The sequence below is a fragment of the Euprymna scolopes genome, chromosome 37 (assembly GCF_053919585.1).
Source record: "Euprymna scolopes isolate OS-2025 chromosome 37, ASM5391958v1, whole genome shotgun sequence".
NCBI classification, from domain to species: Eukaryota; Metazoa; Mollusca; class Cephalopoda; order Sepiida; family Sepiolidae; genus Euprymna; species Euprymna scolopes.
Window position 1 is genome coordinate 21900366 of NC_136518.1, and position 22085 is coordinate 21922450.

Sequence of the window (22085 nt, forward strand, 5' to 3'; positions counted from 1 at the left end):
AGTTCCTTCTCAACATTGCTCATATTTTAGACATTTTCTTTTCTCTTCCTTGCAACCTCTATCTCACAGAAGAGATGTTGTGAGTTTGTCTCAGATGTATCGTTATTTTCATGGCAAGTGCTCGACTGAGCTTCAATCTATGGTCCCCCCTCGCCAAACTTTCACAAGAAACACTCGTCTAGCTGTAAACACTATCAATAATTCCCCCCACTTTTTTATCTGTGCCTAAACCTAAACGTAGATTCCATGAACAAAGCTTCTTTCTTAGAACTGCATGCCTGTGGAATTGTCTTCCGTTTTCCTGCTTTCCGGCTGACTACAATATGGTCGTGTTCAAGTCTAACGTAAATAAGTTCTTGATGAACCGTTCCATATAAGTTATCAAATTTACCAAATTTTCATTACTAATGATTACTATATTGTCCAATTTCTACTGTACACTCTTTAACCCTTATCCTTGAGTGGCCTCTTGGCCTTGATAATGTGGTGATGCCTATGTAAAAAAAAAAAAAAGAATCAAAATACTCTAACAAACTTTGATCAAATTGGAATAGGAATTCTAGGCAGAGTTTAGCAGGAGTATATCTTGATTTTTATCTTCGGAAGTGATAATAAAAGTGGTGCAACACGGTTCTGTTTGAAAAATTATTTTTACCCGCCCTGTGACTGGTATTTTTCTAATTTTTTGTTTAAAATATAAAGAAATTTAAAAAATAGTGTACGAGATTTAAGACCTTTAATATAGAAAATGAACATCACAAAGTTAGCTTTTTATATCTGATTCAAGTCAATCCTTTTACGTTTTTAAAAAAAGAAACATAACAGCTGTGTTTAATTTTTTATAAAGCTTTACTTAAAAAAAATAAATAAAAAATGAGCATCTTTATCAATCTCCCAATCACGAAAAAGAAAGAACTCTTTGATGTGTGAAGTCCAGGAAATAAGCTAAAATTTCGCAATTCCTTTAACAAGATAAATTGTATTATTACTATTATTACCAACATTCTCAAAGATTCAAAGTAATTTTAATCAAAACTTTTATTTCATTTTATTTATTTTTTGGCTTTGAGCTGTCTGCTTCCCATATACCCAGCTCGAACCTCCACCATGACATTCCCTGTCGAGCAGAGAGAGTCTGTAATTTGCAGATGAGTCATAAAGATGAATCAATTACTTAAAATATTCCTTCTTGAATTTTAAGAGCGGATGGAAGGGGTGGGGGTTAGAGAAATGGTGTCGGAACTTCAGCAAACAACTCCCGCCAAAACTATCATTATTCTGGGTCACTTGCATTTCGACTGGTCTTCATGGCAAGAAGGCGAAACGGCAAATCATCTGGACAAAAAGGTCGCCACAGATATTCCTTCAGCATGAAAGACCGCGAAACAGGGGAGCGGGAAGGAGAGGAGGGATGGGAATTCATTCAGTTAGAGTTTTATTAATATTGTTATTGCTAATATTGTAATAATATTTTGCAATCATGCGATATGAGAGGTGTCTTTTATGTTGATGCATATAAAATTGGGCATGCCTACAGGAGAAATGAGAAATGAAGGAAGAGAAAAAGATCGTGTGTGAGACAAAGAGCAAGAAACGATTATATATATATATATATATATATATATATGTATATATATATATATGTATATATATATATATATATATATATATAACTACTTAATTTACTCAAATAAAATTAATATACGAAAGTATAGATTTATGCGTAAACTTTATTTACTTCAAAAGTGCTCAATACGTAGGTAGAGCTAGTTAGTAAGTTATAAATGTATATGACGATTAAGCTACACTGAATATTTCGCATTTCATCCACTCTAGAATTCTTCAGGCTTATAATTTTTAATTAATATTATACATCTTTTTATAACCTCTAATACGGATTGGACCTTCAATTGCCGAATACTGTCATTTAGAACTCATTGATAAACAACGCTTTTAATGATTAAGTTATATTTTTTCATCATGTATTAATGATAAGCCTGAAGAATCCTAGAGCAGATGAAACGCGGAATATTCAATGTAGCTTAATCGCTATATACATTTCATAACTTACTATATATATATATATTCACACAAGTAAACGGTGACTTGTTTCGGGGTTCGAATCATGCTAGTAATTTAGTTGGTTATTTCTACACTGATGATTTTACAAAGATGAAACTCACACACATATATGTCTGTTTATTATACAAACATTGGTTGCATATGTGCATACATATTTCAATGGAATCCCAATTCAAGACCACTTAATCAGACCAAATCATTGAATTTACATCTAGGAAACCAATCTATGCAACGATAATATATTATTAATTATTCATAACTCCATTTTGGCTGGTTTTATAAAGAGTATTAATAGAAGCCGTCAAATTTAACTTATAATTCCTTTCTACTTATGATGGCTAACTATAGCGGTCCGCTTGACATAAATAGGATTTATTTCTCATCTTATTGAAAATAGCCGCATTAAGACGAATGGAATGGAGTTAAAAATGACGCTTTATAAAGAGGTTCGAATCGTTCAACTGTTTTGATCTTATATCTCTACGCTAATTATTCCGCACGGATGAAACGTCTGATAATTAAATATTTATCACTAAATGCTCTCTATATATCGTTGAGACTATAAATGAAGCACGTTCCATTAGTTGCTAGTGTTTATATAAGCATTGAGATTTCACTTTTCAATGATGCCTACCTTACATCCCAATTGTTAGAATCACCGACTACCAATTATAGGTTCGATTCGGTCGAGTAACATAAAAGAACTACGACAGAGCAAAACAGTGTGTTACAGTAAATACTGCGTTTCTTAAGATAAAATGATCAGAGTGCTCAATTTCTTTTATAAGTGCATAATATATACATATGATTACTATAAAATAGTTAAAACTATAGACTTTATATCAGACACATTCCCAATGAGTAGAATTTCACGTCCCCTCAAGAAACCACTCGTGCATATATTCCTGTTATAGTCATATTATATATATATATATATATATATATATATGAGTAAGAGCTTTTATACAGGAAGAGTTGGAGAACTAAGGCAGAGTAGAATTAAGACGAGAATCTGTTGGATTTATATGCAAATAATATTTGAAAGTTGCCAACATGTTTGGCATTTATTCCCCAATAACATTTGGTGGACGATGCAAAAACAAATCCATTTTTAGTTAAAATAGCAAAGTTGGCAGCAAAGAACCCTTAACCAGAAAATAAAAAAAATAAAAAATTTTTACAAAAACATACCAGCAAATGCTTAGATTGATTGAAGATATTGTTTTATTATTTGCTAGTAGATTTTAAAAGAAAATGTTTTGATTCAGTAGAATAAGAATAAAGTTTTTCGTTTTCTGTAAAATGGTAATTCCAGAGAACAGGAAGAACATTAAGAGAAAGAATCATAGTAGGCGATGTCTATTTCCTTTCAGTTTACTTCTGCCATATCCTGGCAACTCTTGCTCAGCTATCATTCTCTACATATCCACTTTTCTTCTCTCTCGCTCAACACAGTACTTCTTTTCTCCTCTATCTCTGCACATCTACTTCTTTCCTTCCCTCTCTCTACATATAATTCTTTATTTGCTATATTCTTACGTAGTTTATAATATTTATATAAACATTGAGACTTGTTTTTTTATCTGTGACTTATCTACGAACACCGAAGGCTTAACATCACTGATTAATAAGAAAATGTTTTTGCTTAGATTCTTTTCTTGCTACAAATCAAGAGATGTGATACAGCGAAACACTACATTATTATAGCTAGAGATCCACATTGACGTCTTTAAAAAATACGGCTATTGGCTGGGGATAACATGCACACACCATGAGTGATATAATTGATCTGCCATTTTAGTATATATATATATATATATATATTAGTAGCAGGGAAACTCAAAGTTATCCGTGACTAAATAAAAATTAATGAATATTCCACACTTGAAATACTTTCATTATTGGCAAAATCGCTCATTTTTCAATCAAATTCACTGTCTGCTAAAGGCGGGGACTTGGCGTGGTGCATAAAAAAAATGCTACACATGCCTTCCTTCAGTGACAGGCCACAATATGTTGTCTACATTGCACTGTAGAGAACCTACTGTTGGTTTATCAAATTATTTTATATAATGGCTTGAATAAACGTTTAAAAGGCAAAAATCAAGTATCATTGTAATTTATACTCTAAACAAACATTCATTTCGAAAACGCCCGTCATATCAAAGAATCTATTGCTGATTTTAGACTCTATGGCCCTCTGCTTGTGCGATGATGACACTTCTCGAATGCACTTGTGATGTTAGGCTGTATAAGGCTGTTGACTTTTTTCATAAACAGACTGTTCGTTCTTTAACCGATTTTTTTTCAATTATCGATACTTATCAGAGGCATTCTGATACAGCCTCTATGTAAGAACACTCCCAGACACAAAGTAATCTTGTGAGCAATACAAAAATCGGGCCAGTCGTTTCAGATTTAATAGGAACTGAATGCACGCAAAGATAGAATGCATTATATATATATATATATATATATATATATATTGCACATACACTTGTGCACACCTACATATTTATTTCTATTAAATTATATAAGTGACTCAAATATCAAGTCCAGTTCGAAATTCCCAGAATATTACTAACTATGCCAAAACGCATAAAGAAGGCCAGAGAGTATGAACGCCGAATCGTTAACATAAAGATTACGAAAACAAGCTGAAATATGTAAATAATAGCAATATCTAAAATAGAGGATTAGTCTGCTTCAAATATGGGCTCTTGACATAAATTGCCTGCACTCTCTTGGGGCCGATTTGATAAGTTGGAAAGCCGTGAGGGCACATCGAGAGAACCTTGCTTTTATTTGTAGACACACAAGCTTATGGTAGAGGGGAGCTAGCTAAAAAGCAAACAAAATCTGATGAAATGGGCATGGCCTCTCCCCGTGGAATCGCCTGCAGAATATGGCTATGCTATAAAATTCTTCTCCATTTTGATCAGAATATTTCTATCTTGCTTGTCAGGAGTTTTGTAATATTTTAAAACTAAAATGTGTCAGGTTCAGTAGCCCCTTCTAAAAAAAGGGGGCTCTATTCAGCAACCGCACGCTGTCACTGATAGCAGAGACTGTCAAATGTAGGATTTGTAGGCAAATGAGGAGAAGGAAATTTGATCTTCAATAATTGTTCGCTTACAGAGGGACTGACACACGTCTTCACCAATGTCAGTTGTCAAGGGACCTGGCTTGAATTTTTTTTTTCCTACAGAACATTGCTGTAGAACTAACAGTTTCTTTCCTTTATCCATCACAGACAAAAACAAACTTAAACAAAACATGTCAGTGTAAAAGAAGAAAAAAAAGAAAATGATTGCTAAAAGCCACAAGAAATATTCCAGACAGCGAAAAAAGTCACAATATTTTGACAATGTGGCCATTATCAAGACTGGAGTATGCATCTTATGATGTCTTTTAGGAGTTCTCGGTAAGGAAACATTGGGCCAGATTGAGGTGGGTCGGGTACTGGAAGCATATCTAGTGCGTAGAGTCAACAATAAGCTTAAGCACAATAACACTTCTATGACGTTACTATAACTTAAGTAAAGAAAATAAATATGCACAAATGTTAGTTACGAGTTGTATTATTACGAATAATATTCTCATTTTGGTTGGTATTTTTACAACGTTTCAGCCGATGTTATTTTCAATTATCTTCATGTACATCTTTTCGAACCTAGAAAGCTTTATATTGAACTCGGGAACTTATACTTGATTTTGAACTGAACTATATTTAATACACAGTGGTTGATTGTTCATAATCCATCAGCCATGACACGATAATTATTAATGACCAGACAAGGCGACAGGGGAGACAACCAAGAAAATATCCGAGGTTAAATTCATCCCAAAGCAGAAACACTGGCTTGCTAGGACACTATATATATATATATATATATATATATATATAAATGTATGTTAATTTGGGCATAAATTATTGGTTTGAAAATATTGGTTCTTTTTCACCAATTGTCATAAAATTTAAACCATAAAATAGTATTATAATCTTCTAAAAGCCTTTAAATTTTCATGTAGTTTCGACGCATAGAACCAAAGATATGAGGATTTCAATATTCAATTTGGCAACGAGTATAAATATGTCCATATATAGATATACTACTTTTGAAAGCAATTTTATGTGTGAAATCTCGGCAACTACTGATAGGAATTTAACAAATGAAGGCTCGTTGGAAAGCTAATGATCTGAATTGTGTTATATGATTTGTGACATTTGTCGGTACGGTCGCACATTACCGTTAAAAGTTAAATGAGCACCCACTTTATGGCTACCTTGGCTATAAAGTGGAGGTTCATTTTACATTTATTTTAAAAAAGTTATCCCCTCACTTTATCATTCGGTCATACTTTGGAAACTACTAGTTTCCTGGGATTTTTACAATTATTTTCATTTTCAGCACAATCGAAAATCTATAATAGTGGTAATTTTAAACGATTTTTTGTGGGTCGAAAGATACTGCACACTTACCAATATTTCAATATTAGTCATTTGTTTTCCTAGTTTTGCATATGAATTACAAAATATCGGATATTTCCCCAAAACCTCTGCCTTTGAGGGAAGGGAGGCAAAACTTGCTGCTAGGGTTTCAAATGATCTGAAATAACAGCAAGGGGAAACTGGATTCGAAATATTTCTCATATGTTATATCTCTCCTCTTTTGGAAAAAGGATAGGATTATGAACAGCTCCAGTATCAAATAAGCTTCATACACTATGAAATTTACTTGATCTACGAGAACCAAAGTGGGGAGATATAATATATGACACATTTGGAATCAACGTTGCTGCTATTTCAGATCGTTTGACACCATAGCAGCTACTTTTTGTTCCCCCTCCATTAAGGCCAGAGGTTTGGGGGAAATATAAATATATATATATATATATATATATATATATATATATATATATACATGCATACATACCCACTAACAGGTCACCGGACTTTTCCTGATGGTCAAATATGATATTTTGCTTCATGCAGATTTCGTATTTGTTACTATAGAGCTCAGTCTCTATTGATTATATTGTACCCAATATATAGTAATGATTTCAAAATTGGAAAAATAGGACTTGGGTGCCATCACCAAGAATAAAAACATGACTTTCTAGCCTTTTTTCTTACTGTATGAACATGTATGATGGATATCAAAACTCTAAAAATTAGCCAACTTTAACGTATAAATGTACACTTGTGCATGCATAGAGAAGCATTTTAATTCGACTTAAGCCTGCGAAGTTCCAATTTTTTTTCAAGTTTGACCCTTTAAGAGCCGTTTTTACCTGATAAAAAACAAGTCAAATTTTATCTACTGGTCCAAATGCTCTATGTTTAAAGTTTCAAGTCTAAGCCAAAAATTGACAGTAGTTTGGTAGAGACAATTCTTCATACAGACAAGCTCAGTTATATATAAACATTTCAAATGTCTTTTTAAATGCAATTATGTTTCTGTATGTATTGTATCAAGTCACAACCAAATTTAATGAAAATGATTCATCCAAAATACAAATTGGAGATTTCATATAATCAAATGTTGCAAACAGTAATATATGTATTTATATATGTACAAAAGAGCAGGTTTTAGAGCTTATAAATATACACATAAAGACCTCAGAAAAATGAGCTACAGAAACCTTTGTTTCATTTCCGAGAAAAGGATCATATTCATGCATTTAGCCGGATGCGTTTCTGCGGGAATAAAAAACTTCTTTGAATTTTATTTTTCACACATGCATTGTAATACTAAACTAATAATATATGAAGCATTGTTGAAATAAATACTGAAAAATAAACTTAAATAGTCCATTCTCTCTAATCTTTCTCTTAACGACCAATGAACACCACAAGACAAAATGCAATTCTTTTTTCCAACAAGATGGCGGTACATGCCACACGTCTCAAACATCACTGACACGAGTTCATGACATGTTTACGGAAGAAAGAATAACAAGCAAAGGGCCACCATTTTCCTCGGATTTATGGGATTTTTATCTTTGCGGGATTTTAAAACAAAAATGTATGCGACTAATCCTCATAATCTAGACCAACTAAAGGAGAACTATACCAACGCAATCAGGAGAATCACCAGAGAATATCTACAGGCAATATCTGCAAACGTTGTTAAACGTGCTCATAAATGCATAGATGGCAACGGAGAGCACTTCCAGCATCTTTTATAACACTGCGGGTTATTTAAACAATAAAATAATGTTCCTCTTCTCTACTACATTTTCGGCGCTACTTTATAAGTGTGGCAACCCTGTATCTAAATTTTTAATGCCTACAAAAGACTAATATATGTATTTTATATGGATGTTTGCCATGTGCACAAGCAGAAAACGGTGTTAATAGGGTCTGAAATGATCGAAATATATTTTTTTTTATATTTGAATATTTGGGAGAAAATTAAGAATAGAACCAAAAATTTGTATTCCGTTTTCTAAGACTAAGTGTACCAATATGGTTATATTTTATGTTATTATACATCAAAATCTAATTGTCATCTTTGGACATTTCTTATCCGAGAATGGAAAAAAAAATCATTGTTTTTTTTTTGTAAAAGGAGAAAACTTCTCCAGAAATATCAAAATATCTGAAATATAAAAAAACATAGAATCTATTGACATTAAGTGAAAGATTTTCTGGTAAGTTTTCGAGGGAAATATATATGTATCCAATTATTTCTTCTTGTTTATCTTTTTTTATCGTTTTGTCTTTCAACACTACAAAAATCTTTATTAAATAATTATTTATTTACCAGTAATGCTTCAAACAAATAACTATGCTCTTATATAAGAAATGCATAAATAGTTTTCATGTCTTACCTTAAATGTGTATTTGGCATCCCTTTTTAGACCTTTGAACGTATAATTCTGATACACAGTCAAAATACGGGTGACATTGTTCCGATTATCATTCGGATAATACATCACCTCATACATCTCTATCTTGCTATGAGGAGTTCGTGGGTTGTCCCAAATAAGGATCAGATCAGTGCCAGTTTTCTCGTGCCGGATATTCACAGGTTTTCCTGGAACTAAACAAAAACAGGACATAATCAAACAATAGAAAAAAGATATTTGAGGAATTCAAATTTCGTACTAAAATTGATAATTTAACGTTGAGTTAAACCAAGAATTGCATTGGAAAACAAACGTTATTAGACTAATTAGAATTGCTGTTGTTGATCACTTTCTTTTCCTTTTATCCATCTCTTGTTCAAAACTGATCAGTATAATTTCTAATAACCTTGATAATATTTCGTTTCTTATCAATAAAAACTTTATCAGTCATTTTGATATTTTTTATTAATAAAGAAACGAAATATAATTTTTAACATCTGTCGTCTATATTTTGCAGTTGTGCAACTTTTCGTTTACTTTTCGGCACGTTCTAGCAATTTTGCATAGATCATATGAAATAATTACAATGATTATAAGATTTAATATTAATAAATTACTGTTTAATTTCAGTTTGGATGATCTGAAATCTTTTTCGCTGGTTGGCTGCTGCTGTTGTGCCATCTTTATTTGGTGAATTCAGCTTCTTTTGGGACACTGTATATTTTCGCTCTTTGCATGAGATTGCTTCATGCCTTTTCTTGAGCTTTTTCCATAAAATATGCTTCAATTTATTGTATTGTCAGATGGTTTACAGGTTTATTATTCATTAGCCTGGGTGTCCAGCGTTGTCCGGGTGTTTAGAAGTGTGTGTTGAGCAAAAAAAAAGGGGGGGGGTTGTAGGCAGACAAGCTCGAACCCGTAACGCGAAGGAGGAAAAGAACGTGGAAAAAAAGTGACGTCTTTGCCGTTGCATCCATCACCAAGCCGGAAGTGGCGAAGGTTTAAACTAGGGGATGACTTTCGAAAATATCGGCGAAAAAGGCGACCCATCCTGGTAAAAATATGTCCAGTGAACAAAGTGAAAAAAAAAATTGTCGAATTAATGTTTTTAGCCAATTTTTCGATCTTTGTCCTCCGAAGGGTTGAGCTTCAAAACGATAACGATCCCGTGAAAACCGGTCGCCTCTATCGAAAGTTTTAGGCATATATACATACATACATAAACAGACATGTGACATTTATATTATAGATTATTAAAACACATTTACAGAGAAACTATAGAAAAAGGATAGCTAAAAGCAAATTCATATTCATACTTTGAGAAATATATAGTTAAGTGTTAACTGTCATTCCGTCTTTAGTCGATTTCATTTTAATTATTCGTTTTAAGTGTCCGTTTCACACGCTGACATGTGTTGGACAGCTTTTAGAAATTGATTTCCACACTAATCATTGTTTGATCAGATCTTTATTGCAAGTTTATGTTCATTACTTCTGCCTATATTTTCCTTAACTTTCTCCTGTGATTAATAATTACTAATCACAATATATTCCCTATATCTTTGTAGACTTAATTTTCTGTGTTCCTCCTTTGCCGCAATTTTTTAACTTTGTTCTTGAAAATATCTTAATGCTGTCAAGGGAATAGATAGACCTCCGTCGAGAAATCTTTGTGTGAGGAACAGTTATAATGTTATGTAATCATTACGTGATGAATCACGTGATAAATATTTAAGCGTTGTCAAGGTCATAGAAAATAAAACCAATGAAAAGAAAATCATTTGAACTGTAAAAAGAAAAATGTAATGAAAAAGATGAAGTTAATATTAGTTCAAAGAAAGATTAATCAAAATTATATTTGGTTCCTTCAAATAGAAAATTTAAATAAAACCCATGAAGGAATATTTTAACACGTGCCTATCAAAAGATCACAAAAAGAAAACGTTCATTTTTATTTTTTTGTTTTTTTAGAAAGATTGGCAGAGGCTTCAAATCGTGTAAAACAGTTTTATGTTTGTATGAAAAAGTTAAGGTGAAAAGGAAAATTACATTTGTCTTTAAAAGATTAAACAGAAAAAAACGAATAGTGAAAAATAAAAAAGATATGAAGAGAGAAAGGCGAAAAGTTCTAGCTTCATCTTGATTTCATAGAAGATGCATTTCTTGGAAAATGGTTGTAATTGAATCCATTCAGAATAAAGTGGATTAACAAATTATCTTTATGGGATCTTTCGGCTTTTTTGAGGGTGCCAACACTTGGCACATCCTGAAATACTTTGAGATTGCCCTAAAAGGATGTTTATTCTTTCGCACCTTCGATGTACAGAAAGAGAAATCTGTACTAAGCGTTACTCTCTAATGGATGGAAGAAGTTAAAAGAAGAAAAGAACGTCAGGAGCTTTAATTAGAAAAGCTGTACTTAGAACCAATTTTATGAAAAAAATAATTCCAAAATATTCACGATAAATAGCATAAATAAATTATTTCACATATAAAAATTGTCTACTTCAGAAATTTAATGAAACTACAGAGAACATATTTCAACTTAATTATCCAGAACTTCAACTATTGCCTCTGCAATCTAAAGGCCATCAACACCTTCCCTCTCCATGCTATAGTTAGTTGGGAAACAGTTACATGGTATTGTATTCTGCAGACGGATTGTCTTTGTGCATAAGTCTTTTAAGTTTTAGGTACACAAGAAAATAGATCTTTCTTTTTTACGGTGGTTGTAGATACGAGTTTTTATTGAAAATATTGTACAGAGAGAAACGAAAGAGTGGAACACCTATGGAATTTTCTTTCTTTTTTTTTCGCATTATAAATATTTTATTAATGCGAAAGATTTTATTAATCTATTACAATTGATATATATATATATATATATATATATATATATATATATATATATATATATACACACACACACAAACCGTATACGTTTAAAGTAAATAACACACACACACACACACACACACAGAAATCTATGCACATATAGTCCTATATGCATATATATGTATGAATAAATATATGAACTTAAACATATATTTGTTTTCTATACAAATGACCATGTTTGCATGTGTGTGAAGAACAGTCTCTACCAAATACTGATAATTTTTGGTCTGCAAACTTAAAACTTGATACATAGATGATTTAGATAGGTGGAACAAATTCAATTTATTTCAAAATATCTCGGATCAAAATTGCAAAAAAAATGGATCTTGGCAGATGGAAGTTGACTAAACTTGTATCTTCTAAACTTGCGCACATATACATTTATATGTAAAAAGTTGGTTATTTTTTAAAGTTGTCTTATCCATCTGCCTTTATTTAAGACGGTGTCAAATAAGGCTTTGGTTTATGGCTCCAAAGCCATTTTTTAAACTTTTGAAATCAGTACTATACAGTATCAATAGAGAATTGGTTTTATATTAATAAATATGAAATCTGCATGAATTAAAATGTCATATTTAAGCATAATTTACGACCCAGAAACGCTTGGTGGCGTGATAGTTTTAATATATATTCAAGTACACACCACAGTATATGATCGATGTACAAGCTTTTTAGTGTTTATTAAATTCTCTTTCATTTCCTATTAAAACTTTTCTTTCAAGGAATCAATCAACTGCATAATATTTATTACTTAGCACCGTGTTAATGGAGGGTGAAGGTTCAATCTCTAGTATAGGCATTATTAAGTATACAAGGTCCTGTTCGAAAATTCCATACAATTTGACATAAATATACACCTAGAAAAATGTCGGTGGTTTCATCGGCCGGAACGTTGAAATTACTATCCAAGATGAGAACAGTAGTTCAAATAACGTAAGTCCTCATCTAAAACAAATCCGAAATAAAATTAAATAAATCTAGATGAATTATTCGTTTAAGGGCAACAGTAATTATGAAATACAGTTGCTCGGAAGTGAGAAAAATTAAATGAATTTCTTTCTAAAAAACATTGTAAGAATCTCAGTAAGACACTAAAGAAATATATGTATTTGATTCTTAACAATAAGGACAGGGGAATGAACAGTCAACTAGGACCGACAAGTCACTAAGGGAGATTATGTTTTTGTATGAATCGACTTGGTCTAACGCACAAACTGTGATGGGGAAATCGTTTAAACAAATATGTTGGAGGTTCCAGAACACAAAACTGTCAACTAATCCCCTGTTTCTAAAACGCACCTTATGTCTTATTTCTTCTTAAGGTGCCTTTCTATAGCTGTTACTTCGTTTATAATAAAAAGAAAGGTGCGTTCATAATTTGGATCTGAAACTATGTTAATTCGTATTTCTTAGCTTCGCTCGTAAGTGATTATCCTAAATATTATTCGACAAGCACCAATGAATAACGAAAAGTCTCAAAATTAAAAAAGAAAAAAAAACAGCCAATTATATATAATTACTGAATTTATATCAACACTATATATTTCAAAGCATATATATCTGATAATATTGTCTAAATTGTTTCATATAACAAGCTCAATGCAGTGGTTTCCGGCTTCAGAGCATAAACCTTACTTCCTATTTATTTACCTTGCCACGAGGAAAAATTTAGACAAAAGATCGGTTTTTAATGTGGGAAAAATCCAGCTCCTCCAAGGGAACACTTGATTAAAACAAAAAAATAAAAAATGACATCAATCTTGAAGGACTTCATGAGTTTGGAGCCAATAGAGTTTCGTTTTATTTATTTTTAATTAATAGTGCAGTAAACATTGAACCCTCAGACCCAGAAAACTCATTTAGCAGTGATTATTGACTTATACTCTTATCTGCGATGCTACATGTCCATGCAAAAAATTTCAAAACGAAAATAGGTTCAGATAAATTATGTTTTATTTTAAGAGCATAATTTATAGAAGATTTAACATCTAGGAAACAAGTTAGAATTACTGCAAGCTTCTTAATAAGACAGTAAATAGATGTTTTTAATTCTTGCTAATAAAGGATCGGAAGATGGGCAGTCAACTAAGACCGACAAGTCAGTAGGGGTGACTAAGTTTTTGTAAGCGTCGACGTGGTCTAACGCACAAACTGTAAGGGGGCCAGGAAATCACTTAAACAACTGGCATCTCAGAAACTATGTTGGATTTTCCAGGCTCAAAGCTTTACAAAAAACCGGATTTGTTAGCAAATGGAAAATGAAATAACTACGGAAAGCCCCTTTAAGAGCATTTACAGAGAAGATTAAATCAGAATTTTTACTCGTGAAAATGATCTCAGATTAATAAGTACAGTCTTTTGGAATTTAATAATTTTTATTATTTGGATTATTTAGACTACTGTTCTAATCTTGGGCGTATCTCAACATTCCAGATTATCACATTACTGAATTTTTGAGATGCGGATTGGATATTTGTAATATTTCGATCTTCCGATTACTATTCTCATCTTGAATTTCATTTTTGCGGCGTTTCAGTCAATGCAATCAACCTTCTTCAGGTGTATCTTGCTTGTAAGATTGCTTGTAAGATGCAAGGATTTATAAACGTAAATGTAGATACAATAGAAAACCAGAATCCATCTTTAGAACCATGTAGACTTTCATATGCATCAAGTGTTTGAGAAATTAATGTAGCTTTTACTGACGAAACAAGCTATCTTGGAAACGACTTATATTACATAGAGCCGACATGTAATGTGGCAGGATGCGGGTGGAAGGGGTGGCTTGTGGCCTTTCGGGAGTGCATCATAACACGAGCGGTCAGGATTAGGCTGGCAGAATAAAGCGTGAGAAGCCACTAAACGGGAACGGCATGTGTCTGGAGAAATATTGGCACCAGCTTGCCAGAACGAAAATGGATGTCAGTTGCCGCTGTGCAAACAGAAAAGGATTTAGTGTAGAGACGCGGCTGACGAGTATGGGAGGTTGGAACCCTTCTGCGTCCAAGCTAACCCAAATGGACCAAGCTAAAACACTCCCCCTGCTTGCAGGCTTTCAAGCCACAATCCTCAAAATGTGTAATTAAATAAGCTGACACAAATCGGACGGGCAGAGAAGCGGTGTAAAAGGTAATGGACTAAGTTAGAAGTTTGTAACTTTTAGTGGGCTCGATTGGAAATGATATTTGAAAACGATATGCCAACACTTCTTAGGGAAATATTAAAATAGAAGAGATATAAATTAGTATACTAACAGAAAAAGACGTCGTAATGAAACTATAAAAGGATGTAAATAAAAAAAAAATGAAAAAAGGATTAAAAAGAGACGTTAATGAAAACAATAATAATGAAAAAACAGTAATGAAAGAATAACAGATGGTAATAATAAAAAAGGAACGGTAATATAAAAAACGAGACGGAAACGAAACAAAAAAGAAAACGAGACAGAAACGAAAACAAAAAAAAGCAAATGAGAAATGACGCCCCCACCAAAAAAACGAGGAAAAAAAAACAAAAAAAAAAAAAAAAACAGAGGCAAACAAAAACAACAAAGGAAGAAAAAACAAAGAAAAAGAGAACGAAATTTATACCAAGAAAACGAAATTTATACCAAGAAAACGAAATTTATACCAAGAAAACGAAATTTATACCAAGAAAACGAAATTTATACCAAGAAAACGAAATTTATACCAAGAAAACGAAATTTTTACCAAGAAAACGAAATTTATACAAAGAAAACGAAAGAAAAAAAAACAAAGAACGAAATTGAAAAAAGAAAATTTAAAGAGGAAAAAATAAAAAGAGGAATAAAAACGAATGGAGAAGAATATGAAGAAAAATAGAATTAAAAAACCAGTAGTTACGTAATTACAAAATATTTTACTCTGCAACTAAAAAAAAAAAACACTAAAGAAAAAAATCCTTGCTCTTAGAAAATTAGTTACAGGTACCCCCCCCCCAAAAAAAAATAAGCTTACAAATTCCCAACTAGCATTCTCCAACCCCGCCTGCCAATCTATCAACAGTATCAGTTTTAGAAACATGGATAGTTTTCAACTCAAATTACCAGCAAAGAAGATGTTTGCATCTCCAAGAAAAGATGCAAAGAATTAAGATGTTAGCCTCAATGCCCTCCGTTCTTAACCATTCTTAAAAGTCGACGAAAATAAACGCCTTGACAAACAATTTAGTTTTTGACATCTTTCTTCTGCTCGACGCTGCATTATTTAGAATTCTTTAGAAATGTTCGACATTTGTAGCCATTTAAAGTTGGCTTGTAATCGACTTGAAGATGACACACTATTTTGTAGGAATTCGTTTAACAATCTTTTTGAACAGCCGATTTGTTTTTCTTTGCAACAACTTTCCATATATAAAATCAAGTATTAAGAGCAGAGAGACGCAATCAAATAAGTATAGTTGATATATGAAAATGTAAACTATAGTGCGTCCGTAATAATATATACAACATGATAAATTAAAAAGTTGACATTTCTATTTGTGTGTAGACAAAGAGTCAGAGATAATCCAGAGTTGATCGATGACGTCATGCTTAATTACGCCATCTGCAGATTTTCTAACACCCATTTCCACAGATCACAAAACGATGACGTAATTTAGCGTGCAGGGGACAAAACACCACCCAAAAGAGTTTAATAATATACAGATATATTAGACTTAACTGTATAAATAAATGCGCTATATATAAGTGAACGTGTCTGTCTGTGTGTTTGTGTACATTTCCCTACGCAATAACTGTCAATTTCTAGTCTACAGACTCGAAATTTAGTATACAGGGTACTGAGATTTGGGAAAAGCTTTGTAACTCGTTTTCGACCAGAAACTTGGCTGGAGAATATTTATCAACTGGGTCAAGAAAGAATCTACTTATACAAAAATGCAATAGAAGCCAACAACAATTAATATAGTTTGGAGATAGTTCTTCTGTAACTATAAATATTGACGTGAATAAAGATATTGTTGGGGGTACGAGATATTCTTATGTATGGACAACAGGGTTTTTTTCGGCTTGAATTATATTATTGTTGTTGATTGCATATTTATTATAGTTTTATTCTTTATAAAAAAGATTTTCAGGATATAGCTTATATGGTGGAAATTTGACTTATTTTCTTAAAAAATGTATTTTATTCAATTTCTTTTATACAATTAAATGCAATTCAAAAGTATTTTGCTGTAGTAATATAATGACTAGGGCTGTGGCGAGAGGATATCTTATTGTTTTGATTCTCAAGACGGACAATCAATCGAGAACAACATCACTATCTAAAAACATAGGATATTAACCAATATATACTCGAGAGTCAAAATATTTTGTTATAGGCCTAATAATGACCGACAAACCAATATATGCAGCAGTAGTATGCGATATATATATATCAGTCTCTTTAAGAGACTTGTTTCTATCACCGAGCACTTTCAGTTGTAATAAAGTCGGTCAACTTAGCTCATATGTGCAGATCGTCATATAATTACATCACCGACTTACGTTAAAAATATTTAATAAGAATTACTGTTTAAATTTCAACTGTATTTCTTGCGGTTGACGGGTCCTTGCTAATGAAGCCAGAGATGACCTACTGACGGGGGTCGAATCTCTCGACTGGCATTAATCGTGACACCCTGCACTAATGATTCACGAAAGGGTGAAACACTAGTGTCTGTAGATATTTATTAATTATTATAGTAAATATATACTTTTTAATTTTCTTCCTTTGAAAATTGTAATGCTGGGTATGGAGAAGCCAAAGCCGCTGCAAACATTGCCTTGCTTTTTATTGAAACCAACCGTGAGCTGTTTTTAGTATCTTCCCTATTCCCTTAAGTGCAATTGTCTGGATCTTTTTTGCACTTTGTTCACCAAGAATATTAGTTAGGTAGAATTTCATGTTTTTCTTCATAAGCCCTGTAGCACCTATAATAACTGATATGATTCATATCTCCCTAAGATTCCAGTTTCTTTTCATATCATACATGAGATCTTGATATTTGGTCTGTTTCTCACTTTCAGCTCTGTTCAGACCTACACTTACTTCAACCAAGGTTGCCACTCTTTCTGACTTATTCCATATAACTATGTCAAGTTTGATAGCAGCATTTTCAAGGTAGGTGGCTGTAGGGATTACATGATCATAATATATGGTATATAAGTCATTTCCAGCTGTTCTTTCAGGTTGATGTTCCCAGGACTTGCTGCCACACTGGATGATTAATTTTTTACAGATGGTCCAGTGGAGGTACTTACATACTCCATCATGTCTCGCTGTGTAGTAGTCGTCCCCTAAAAGAACGTTGACACTTGATACCTGATAACTCATCCTTTTCATATTAATGGACTAAATTATGATGAATAAAAATCTGCATGATTTATTGAATCGTGTAATGTTCACAACAGGAGTTAAATAATATTTTTTCCCTTCATCCATGGAGTTTCGAAAATGTATACTGTTCTCAGAGAAAATGAATTGCAAAGTAAAGTAAAAGAAATATCTTAGTATAAAGTTTGAAAACAATTTATTGTAGTTATAAATAATGATCGCAGGGGTAGGAGGAATGCATATAATTTGAATTTAAAAGCAATGTTCAATGTATTGATCTCAATTCATTTCCAAAACTAAACTAAAATTTCTTACAACTTCTTGAAGTCTTAGAGAGTGTACCTCATGAAAATAAATTAAAGTTGCTTTTGACGCTTCCAATGGCAGAATAGAAACCATATTCTGCTTTTGAACAGCTGATGTTCAATGTCAAGTTTTATTCGTCATTATTGAAATTTTTTCAGATAATAATGTGCTATCTAGAACATTAAGCATTATTATCAAGATGGAATCTGAATGAGAATATTGATATTTTCATTTTTGCAATAATATAATATACATTCTATACACATATCTATAGAGCTAATTAATCGTAGCAGATCCGATTGAACAGTGTAAGCTTGTGTGTTCAATCTTAGCTATCGCTACTCACATTTTCTATTTATTCTTTTTTGGACTTTTGAATATTTAATCCCGGGCAACGCCAAGTAGAGACAGCTAGCATATTAGTTTTAATGTAATTCAGAGCACTTTGATAAAATATATTTAGCATTATATGTTAGCCACTATTGCATGAAGAATATATCAATTATAATGAGAGAATACGTGCTAATTATACTCTAATTAAGGAAGTGATATATAGTCGTTGGAATGGCATGAAATACGATCACACGTAACGCATGGATAGTTAAATTGGTTACTTTAAAATGGGATTATTGATTAAGATAAAGGACGCCCAAAGCGGAATATTAATTACATGAATGTTATCTTGTGATCTATATATAAAATCAATGTTTGATTGTGTGTAATAAAAACTGACAACAAAATATTCAAGAACATTTCAATACAATCAAGTTTTTCAGAATATAAAGACGGTATTAAAATCGTCTTAGGATTCCATCTGGCCTCATTAAGGACAATTATCGGTTTGATAGATGAAATTAATCAAATATTAGAATGTAAAGAAAGAAAATTAATTTATTAAAAGGAGGTTTTAAAATCTAACAAAAATATTTCAATGAAGGATATTATTAAAAACGGTTTAAATATTTAAATAATTATTTTTATTGCTATTTTTAAGAATTAAAATATAAAAATCTTTGCATGCGTCTGCAAGTAACATTCATTTTGTTATAAGAACATTGCACTAACAATTTTTGGTGTTACTAGACCACATGCACCATCACATTGCATCACAGATGTTTTCTCTGCTTAAAAGAAAACAAAAATAGTTATATAGAATTATGTTTTTGAATTTTTAAGGAGGAGGTGATTATTCAGACTATTGCTTTCATCTTCAGTGTTATTTGCATAACTTTTCGATCGGTATAACTAGTGATGAGACGATTCCAATATTTTTTCCGATTCCGATAAAATTACTGATTCCGTACTAAATTCTCGATTCCAATTTTTTATAAATATTCCAATATTTAACTATAAAAATATTATCTTGTCTCGATTACTGTAAAAACACATCTTAAATGTGCATATATTTTCTCAAACGTAAAAACGCACTTGTGTGGAGATTATATAGAGATTTTAGTATTACTGGAAGTTTAAATCAATATTATTTTATTATTACTAAAAGCAGTGGAAGATGTTTCTGAAACCAAAATCAAACAAAAAAGATAATTAAAGGAATCAGTTTTGGCATCGGAAAATAGGCGCAATTTTTTCCGATTCCGATACCCCAAAAAGTTCCGATTTTTCCGATTCCTAATTTCGATTAATCATACTAACACTAGATATGACCTCTGACCTTCCCCAGGAGTACCTTATTGAATGCGGAGTACGCACGGAATTTTAAATGAAACCCATTATTTATTCTGAATAGCAATTATTTATTAACAGAGGTAGATTGCTCTTATTCCGTCTGACCTCTACCTGCATCTGGCTGGCGAAAAAAAGACGATGCTACTCTGGTGGATTCAATAAAGTTTTCAGTTAAAAATTCTGAAGATTCACGAGCTGGAGAAGGTAGCTGAAACGTGTGAATAATACTTAGATGAGAACAAATACTCAAATTTATATGGTGTTAATGAGTAAGAGCAGGAGTTTGTTTCACAGACAATAATAAAATATGTTTTTATAGTAAATAAAAATGTTACTCTTTTAAAAATATTTCTGTACGGCAGAAATAAAGGTGAAATGCTTTTCATTTTAATCTTCAAATAATCAATCTTTGTATGCACTGATAATCAGAAACAAATAGATTAAGAAAATTAAAAAGGGTAAAATTCTGGAATATCGAATGGTCGATAGAATGGAAATCTAATTGAAACGAATATCAAATTAATAACTTCAACGAGAAAACAATGTTTAGTGTCGACTTGCAGAAAGCAGACATTTTTGGTATCTGGATTCTTGGCATGAAAGAAAAAATATTTGGTAATTTCATTTAAGATTTATCAAGATGGAATATCTTAAGAGGGAAATAATTCTCGGAATACCGAGAACGTGTGAAATATTTGTTTCTGCAAAGGTTTAAATGTTAACAAGGATCAGGAACTTCTTAAAGGCAGTGACCAACAAATTTCACCTTCAGACAAAGAGCAATTTTATTGAATTCATTTGGATATTTTTTTCTACGTACGTAAATCTGTCTGTTTTATCCAGGAAATCTTCCTAGGAAATTCAAGATAAACTATCATCAACTCTATAAGAAAGACCAAGGAGTACTTTTATATTAATAAAAATGTGGCACTATATCAGTGCTGCTGTTCTGGTAGTTGCTTACGCACCCTCCCCCTGCATGGCCAGGTGGTGATTTGGCCGTAGGCGGAGGAATACACAGAAATGAAGCCCTATAATTCTCTTTCTTTTATCGACCTCTTTCTGTCCGGACGGTCATGAGGTGAGCACGCATATTTCTGTCTCTCCATAAATGAGGGGGTAGGGGCCTCTCCCTCAACACTAGTTAGGATAGGTTAGTTTTGAAGAGCCTATTGTCTAGTTTTAATTGTAAAAATTAATTATAATTTCTTTATTGTATTGTAATATATATTTTTGTAAAATAAATAGTTAAGATTAAATAATATATATTATAATTGTGTCGCGTGTCGTTTTTTTTGTGTCTGTCATAAATGTCTTTGTTAAAGAATGAGGCGGCCCTGAGGAAAAGGAAGATTTCAACCCGAATGCAACCAAAGGTCAAGACGTTTTCCTGGGGAAAGGAGCCACACAGCCACATCAAACACTTCAGGTATGATTTTTCTCTTGATACTCCGACCTTAATGACTGACCCATCTTCACATAATCCTGGGACCGTTTCTGAGACATAATGTATGTGTGACACGTGAGTGGGTCACGAACCAGTGATCGGCTGATCGTGTTATAAAAATATCAGTCCTATCATAGAAATTAGCATGTAGAAACATACGTTTTTGGTCCCCGAACCAAACCGCTTCAAATAATGGGGAGAAACAAGGAAGAAAATAACAATCCAGACAAATTCTGATATTCTTATATTGCAAGTATGCAAAGGCTTATGACATATTGAGAAAATCAACCCTGTTGTTTTAATCTGGAACCAACACGGGATGATCGCAGTTGTGAAAAGGAAGTTAATATCACCATGAACTGACAAGATAGTAGTTCATGTTTAAGTTTCGTTGGATCCATTGCTGCCACAATGAAGCTTTCCCTCTGTTCATGCAGAGAAACCAATGCCAACAATTCATATTCATATGAAATTAC

The 22085-nt window shown here is 32.4% G+C and overlaps 1 protein-coding gene across 8 annotated transcripts in view; it reads right to left on the minus strand.

The window, feature by feature from the left end:
* Window positions 1–22085, minus strand: part of LOC145261109 (ephrin type-B receptor 2-like) — a 320628-nt gene that overhangs the window by 62916 nt on the left and 235627 nt on the right. For all 8 annotated transcript variants that reach the window (XM_080119333.1, XM_080119326.1, XM_080119329.1 and 5 more), the window contains exon 7: window positions 8920–9131. In XM_080119333.1, coding sequence (XP_079975459.1) covers window positions 8920–9131 — 212 coding nt within the window. The remainder of the gene's footprint in view (window positions 1–8919; window positions 9132–22085) is intronic.